General features: G+C 41.8%; 1 protein-coding gene across 4 annotated transcripts in view; it reads left to right on the top strand.

Annotated features, from left to right (window-relative positions):
* The first annotated feature begins 230 nt into the window (after window positions 1-230).
* Window positions 231-7,898, top strand: part of GRIK2 (glutamate ionotropic receptor kainate type subunit 2) — a 732,858-nt gene continuing 725,190 nt past the window's right edge. For 3 of the 4 annotated variants that reach the window (XM_042253366.1, XM_042253367.2, XM_042253368.1), the window contains exons 1-2: window positions 231-362; window positions 5,487-5,893. In XM_042253366.1, the coding sequence (XP_042109300.1) occupies window positions 5,779-5,893 (115 nt within the window). In that variant the 5' untranslated portion in view covers window positions 231-362; window positions 5,487-5,778. Of the gene's footprint in view, window positions 363-5,335; window positions 5,894-7,898 lie in introns of those variants that run through there. The other variant, XM_004011243.5, reaches the window with a different exon arrangement.

Here is a 7,898-nt window from a genome sequence, read left to right as displayed (position 1 = left end):
GGGGAGTTCATTATGTCCAAGTGTGTGTGGGCGCCCAGAATTTTCTCACCTTAGCTCCTACGGTCCAGGGGCGAGCGCTGCGCCCTGGTGGCCGCGGCGGCCCGGAGCGTGTAGGGACCGCGGGGAATAGAGCGCGGCGCCTTTAAAGCAAGAGGAGAGGAACCCCCGCCAGGAGGCGTGTCTGTCTCCGCCGCCGCCGCGGCTCCGCGGTCTTCGTCTCCGCCGCCGCCGTCACTCGCGCTGGGCGCCCGCGGCTGCGCTGCTCTGTCCGGCAGCCGGGGACTTCCCGCCCGACCTCCTCCGGCTGCTCCTCCCCGAGGACCACCCCTCCCCCTTCCCGCCCACCTCACCCCCAGCAAAAGGTAAGGGCTTCCCTCGGGTGGGCTCCGCTCCGGGCTGCCTCCGGAGACGTCTGCTCCCACGAGGACAGGAGAGCCCCGGGGTGGGCGAGGGGCATTTTCCGCCTGGAGAGGAAGAAGGCGCGGTGGAGCCCGGTGCTCTCGGGGCACCCGCTGGACCGACTAGCTACGAGTGGCTTTGTCCCGCTCGCCTCAGCCAGTTCCCCTCAAGGATGCAACTGGCTCGGTTGGCTGCAGGCGCTCGCGTTCTCTCCATGAAATAATTTAATAAGTGGACGTGTCAGGAAGTGGCCTCAGCTACTGGGACTCACGCGAGGCGAAGAGAGACAGATGGCAAGAAGCTGTGTGTCCGCCTGCGGGTCTGACCAGCTCCCCAGCCTCCCTTCCATGCGCCCATTCATCTATTAACCCTGCTCCTTAGTTCGGTGCTGAGGAAGTACAGACATTCATTTTAACCGGTGCCAGTATTAAGAGCCTCTGAAAAAAACTCGGAGGGTGTCCCATTAGGGTGAGGGGAGTGGTGTTACCAGGGTGGATCATAAACGTCAAGAACTTTTAATGACTCTCATCCTCTGATATTTTTACCTTCAAAGAGTTCCTTACTAAACTAGGGGACCTAGTTGAGGCACCTTAGAAAACGATATCCAATTTAGGGACTAGGAGAGGTTAGAAAACTTAACTACTACTATCCTGATGGTTACGCACAGATTATCTTCTCTCATTTCTTCATCTTCATGCTGTAAGTATCATGTCATCAGAAATTACCTTATGGATTGATGGTTATTTTAATTTCACAGCAGATCATGATTCATTTGAATCTTAGTTTGTAGTTTAGCTGCTGAAGATAGGCACTGATATTTCAATCTTGATTTGTATAAGTTCATTACCTTGTAACTTTTTATATAAATCATTCCTGTAACCACCAAAGCAGCTTCCAGTGGCCCTAGAAACTTATTAAACAAACAAAATGAAACACACAGAGGGAAGGTGTTAGAGAAATAAACGAGGCTAGAAATCTTACCTGTTTTCTTCTATTTAAACCCATTAAAGATTACACAGTTCTGAAAAATTTTTAAAAAGGTTTCAGGTCATGTGAATCTATTCCAATTCAATTTCTTAATTAAGATACACTTCTTTTCTCATCTAAAAATTAATTAAGCTCTAAATGTCATTAATCATCAATGCAGCAGAATGTTGGTGTAACAGCTGAAATGTGTTCAGAATCACAAGGGATTGCATAGCATAGCACTCATAGTTAGGAAGGGTGAAGTGCAAATATGCAACAGTGTGGTTTTAACTGATATCAGCTCTGACATTATTCTCTGGCACCTCTAATGCTATGGATGAACAGGCTGTTTATTTTAGCTTAGCTGCAATACAACAGGCCACATGCATGGAAGAATAGGTCAGGTGTTACTATAAGATGAGGTTTTTCAAATGTCACATATCAGCAGGACTTCAGTGACAAGTCAAGTGGAATTCTTAGAAAAAATTCCATGTGAAAAACTGAAATATAGATATAACATGAAAGAACCTTTGAAAAAACCTTTGAAATTCAAGTTATCCTGGGATATGTATTTGCTATTTCTTGCAAAAGGTAGAGGCATTGTCTTTTAAAACCTTGTGCTGTAAGGATTATTACACATTTGTACATGCCCCAGCAGGTGGCAGCTAACTAGAATAAGATTCATTTTCACTGGGAGAATAGAAAACTAAAATTGCTTCTCAAGTAATAGTGCCCAAGAATAAGAGGTCATTAGTGTCAGTAAATATAAAAATAGAGTAAAAGATGAAGCTAATGGCTTTTTGTTGTTGTTATTGGAACAAGCTCTGGGTGAACATGGAATGCATTTTGTTCTTTGCTAATTTATCATGGGCTTGATATCTTTCATGTCAACCTTCTATCTGTGTGGTTTCTTTTCTTTTTTAGGCTTGCTTTTAGACACAGCTCCTCTGTGTGTGTATGTATATGTGTGTGCATTTGCAATTTGTCATCACTGCATTGACCTTGGAACCTACAGAGCTTTGGCTCCTGGAAGTAAAAGTTGCCATATGGTTAAAATGAGAAAAAAAAAAAAAAAGCAATCAAAACCATGGAATAACATGTATGAACCTCAGAATTACTAAATATATATGATTGTCTGACACCACTAGCGTTTTTCTTTTTCTTTTGAGGAGCAAATTACAAATTTAAAAGAAGAGTTAAATATGATCAGTAAATACTATATAATGACCCTATCAATCCTTCATATAGACCCAAAACTATGATGTGTGGTATCAGTATTCTGGAGAAACTTGTAATAACTTCAGAATTGACATACTATAAGGCATCTTCTACACCACCAAATCATTTTGTTCTGATATTGGGGGGGGGTAATTTTAGGGGTTTTATTGTTGTTTTTGCCCCAGGAGTGAGTGAAGTTTAATAAGAAAGAATGAGAATTAGTCTGATAACCCTGTAAGAGATAGAAATCTGAAGGTGAAGAATTCTAAAGTGATAACTAATTATACATTTTAGAAATGTCTTTAGCCACTGAACACTGACAGAATTATTCAGTATTCTGAATTTTGGTGGTCTCTCAGGCAATCTTCTGTACTGAGAAACAAGTAGTTTAGTGCTCATGAGGGGACTCACAGTTAATGTAAATGAATGGCTTTTGTAGTAGTATGCCTTGGAAAGGGATGGCTATTGGCACATCCTGGGTATGCTAGACAATCCCCATTAAGTCACACTGAAATATACACACAACACAATAGACAAAATAGTCTTCTTGACAATGTGAACAATGTAATAATTCAAACTCCTAGAATCTGTATAGTAGAAATACGCACAGTGTCACTTCCGATGGTACATTACCCATTCAATGTACTACTTTCGCTGTACTGCTCCAAAATTAATCTACGTCTGGAGCGCTGTCCGCGGTACTGAAGAAAGGTCGTCTCTTGTCTTGCAGAAGTTCAATTGGACAGGTGGAGTTGCTGTCTGTGGTGTTGAAGTCTTTCAGATTAGCTGATGGATGTAAATGAACCTAATTTAGCATATGTGCAAAATTGGTTCTTTGGGGACCAATTAATGGTAAGAAAATTTTGCAATAGACTTTTTACTGCCTAATTTACTATGTAAGAACTTCATGAATCTGGAAGCTTGATCTTTCAATACAGCTAGACACCCAATAAATAATCTCACAAAACCTAATAGTTTAGGATGCTAGTTTTAAGTAGAAAAATTACAACTGTAATATCAAATGCCATTATGTTAACAGAATATATGAACAAGGAGTTATGGTACATTTTGTTTTCTCAAGTTCCATTAAATGCTAACTATACTGCAAAACGGCCGTATTTTGATTAGCTATAACAGAACGTGCTCTTTTTAGGTAGAAGATATCAATTATATTGACATAAAATATAAGAATATTTATTTTTGCCCTGGCAATCATTATTATCTCTCTTAGGATCAAAGAGAAAAAGGACAAATATAATGGAATAAATGAGACAGCAAATACAAGACAGGGCATGTTGGGCTGTACATGCTTTACAAGAGATATTTTAAACATGGACTGAAGGAGTCGCTAGATACCCTTGGTTTTAGCACAAGGTGTTCCCTTTAAAGTGCTCAAATAGTCAGATTATTTGATTGAATTGCCTGCTACACTGCAGAACTAGCCATTCATGATATTTATTTTTGACACTGCAGATATGCCTCCATTAAAAAAAAAATCAATGCCCACCTAATGCCTTTGCAGAATGTAGGTTTATTTTCAGATCAGCATTTTATACTATCTTAAGAAAAATAGATTTAAAATAGATTTAAGAAATCTTGCTATCTAGAAGACATACTTCTCATATCACTCATTTAAAAATTAGGTATTCTTCAAATATGATATGATCTGATAACTTTTTCATAAGGGTTAACATATGTCCTCTTAGTTGGTTATGAAAAAGATATTACTTTTAAGATACAGTTTCAGCAATTTGCCTTTTGGGCTTCCTAACACTTAAAAATATTAATATATAGTAATATATTTATCACTGTTCAATTTATTTTCACTTACTAATATAACTATTATGGTTGGATATTTTATCTATATGCATCATAGAGGACAGCTAAAATACAAAAGAAAATATAATTATGTACTTTTTTTCTTGAATAAATTGTGAAAGCCAAGACAGTCACTGTCTGGGGACTCTGATTATTCTGATCAGAACACTAGAAAATAAGGCATTTTTAGACAAAACCATGACACTCAATGCCACTTAAGCTACAATTCCATATTTCATGTCTTCAAGAAAAGGATATTCAGAAAATCAAAGTGAGAAGAAATTTGGGCATAAATTATTGAAGCCTTTGGAGTTTGCTGCACCTTTTCAAATATCATTGTATTTTAATATATTCACAATTATTTTAAGATAAGGTAAAAAATGGGTGGGGAAATACGATTCCTTAATTTTATTTCAACATTTCCTCCCTAAAAGTCCACTTGCAGAATGTATTTTTATTGCTGGGTAGTAATCAAAGAATCTCACTCAAGTTTTTAAAGACTATCTTTACCTCTCCAATAGTATTTCAATTTATATTAATGCCTAGGCAAAATTCTAAAAGTATAAAAAGACCCTCGTTCAGCCTAAAAACAAGTTACATTTGCAGTAAATTTCTCTGTTTTAGACCACTTCTTTATTTACAACTCCTAGGCAAAGTGACTTTGACTTAAGTTGTCATTTATTAAAATTCATCTGTTGATGTAGGAAGTCCACTTGCATGCCTCAGTCACTATCTTAGTAAAGACTTTTACTGGAAATAAAAGCACGTTCCCCCTTCCCCCCCCCCCCCCACGTAAATAAATCCAACTTCCTCCTTGCAATTCAAGGTGGGCGACCAGACTGGTTGCATAATAGATATTGGAAGCTCACTGGCAGGAAGCCTTAAGAGGCAAGCAGCTATCTCAATTTTTCTCACTTAATCTTGGCTTCACGTCAGAAGCTGTGCAGCAGTGCAGTGGAATAGGGCCTGGCGAAACCTTTGCGAGCAAAGCGCCTTTTGTGCTGGGACCGTGGAACGCTCCCGGAGCCTCGGCGGTTTCCAAGGCTGGATTTCCTATTGATTTTCCTCCTCTTCTGCTTCCCCAGGCTCGCGCGGCCGGACATTGTGGGTGTGCGTGCTGGCTTTCTCCCGGATGCTCCCCGACTAACATGGATGTCCCACCATCCCTTGCAGTGGAAGGTTGCTCCTTGGCGCAGTGAGTGAAGAACATGCAGCGATTGCTAATCGGTTTGGGAAGCGGAGACTCCTTCCTCTCTCTGTGACCATGCCGTGATCGTGTCTGCGGTCACCACTCGACGCATCCTCATTCCTACCCAAACCGGGAGCCTAACGCTAGATCGGGGAAGTGGGTGCTGCGCGTGTGGACACAGAAACACCATGAAGATTATTTCCCCGGTTCTAAGTAATCCAGTCTTCAGGCGCACCATTAAACTCCTGCTCTGCTTACTGTGGATTGGATATTCTCAAGGAACCACACATGTATTAAGATTTGGTAAGATTCCCCATCCCTCTCCATTGCCTACTCTCCGGCTCAGAGGCAGCCGGATGTAAACAGGCGTGTTGGCTCTGCTAGGCGGGTGGGCTCGGTGCATTTCGACCTGTTCCCGGCTCCGATGCTTTCCGGGGTTTGAAAGGACCCACTTATGCTTTTCATTTCATTTATTTTCCCCCTTTTTATTAAAAAAAAAAAAATAGCCGCGGGAGGATGCAGCGAGTGTCAGTGTGTGGTAGTGGTCGCTGCGTTACTTCCCCATGATAGCCAGTGTCAGAGTCGGTAATGACGCTGGGGGTACCGCCACCACCGCTGCTCCCACTTGTCCCCCGGGGAGCCTCCGGGCTTGGGTGCAGCTCCTTCCCCAAGAACGTGAGCGGCTGGGGCTACACGCCTCTCAGATTGCCCGGCTGATGAGTTAATATCTGGTAACTCTTTGGCAAGTTGGCGCCTGTCCGCTTCCGCGTGGGAGCTGGACAGGTCCGCAAGTGAAGGGCGCTAATCTTTTTGATTTGTCATCAGAGAGAGCCTTTTCGGTTAATCTCTCCATTTTCTCAATGCTTGGTGCCTTTATGGATACGCGGAGCTTTAAAAAAAATATTGTTGTAAGATTGAAGGTACTTAACACAGGGAGGCTGCTGTTTGAGTGAACTAGCGTCAGAAGGAAGGGTTTCTGTCTGTTTTTAACTTGTGAGTCTTCTCACATCTTGCTCGCTCTGCCTCTCGGACTAATACGTGATAAACAGTGATGATAGAGGCTGAGGGAGTCTGTGTATGGGAGCCTAAGTCTGCAGCTTTATTTCACTTGTAGCATGACTTAAAAAAAAAAAAGCTGAAATGGCAATTATATATTAGGAGAATCCATTGTTTTCCTTAAGAAATCAGGTTTCTTTAGGGCTCAAAGGAAAATCTAAACATGAAACTCCAGTGGAATGGTTGGCCAGAAGATTTACTTGGAGGAAATGAAGCTTGGGCAATATTCAGCCTCTCTCCACTGGCCAATGGAGTTTCAGTAGGAGAACTAGTCAGGAAAAGTTTCCTTAAGTAGATAAGAGCCAGAGAAGAGAAAGCCAACAGGGTAAAGGCTCCCACTGTGGGCGCCTCCTTTGACAGTTCAAGTGGATTTAGACCAAAGAGTGCAGGAAACCATATAATCCTGAGTATGTGTCTTTGAGATAAAAGCAGATACATTAAGTCACTCAAATTTAAATCAAAGAGTGATTGCCTGCATTTCCCATTATGTCAGCAGCATCTTCTCTCTTGTCTGTTTCTTATACGCTTTTCCTATAATGATAAAATTTATCACCTATCTGGGGCTTTGTGGAACCTAGGTAGGAATCCTTTCACATAGGGAGAAAGGGAACCCTTCTTTCCCTCCCCCACCAATACATAGACACACCTGGAGCCCACAGGACTGATAATGAGAAAAGACAATAACTGGATTCCTACCATTGTAGTTTTCCTGCTTTCTGCATGCCTTTGGATGGTACTTAAGCAGGTTGCTCTTAGCAACAAGAGTCCACAGGAATGCTTGTTTCTTTGGATGAAATTAAACGGGTCGGTCCCTGTATCATTGGAATGGAGAAAGAAATGGCAACCTGCTCCAGTGTTCTTGCTTGGAGAATCCCAGGGATGGAGAGCCTGGTGGGCTGCCATCTATGGGGTCGCATAGAGTCAGACACGACTGAAGTGACTTAGCAGCAGTAGCAGTATCATTAGAAACGTGTTGTGTGTTCAGTTGCTCTGCTTCAAGCATTGTAAGTGCCAGTTTGGTAGTTTTGCCCAATATTTTGCGTAGTACAACCTACTTACTTGGAATACCGAGGTGTCTTCTGAACTGTGTTTGTGAATGAGTGTTTTAGTGAGTTTGAGGACTGAGAGGGGGGAAAAGAAGAAAGCTGGAAGTCGGAAAACGGCCACCAATACTCTATAAAGATTTAATTATTGCTGCCCTGGTCTTGCAGCATAATATTTGCTGAATCATTAGATTGTTACATTCGCTGAT

The sequence above is a fragment of the Ovis aries genome, chromosome 8, assembly GCF_016772045.2.
Source record: "Ovis aries strain OAR_USU_Benz2616 breed Rambouillet chromosome 8, ARS-UI_Ramb_v3.0, whole genome shotgun sequence".
Lineage (NCBI taxonomy): Eukaryota > Metazoa > Chordata > Mammalia > Artiodactyla > Bovidae > Ovis > Ovis aries.
This window is presented reverse-complemented; position numbering and strand designations above follow the sequence as displayed.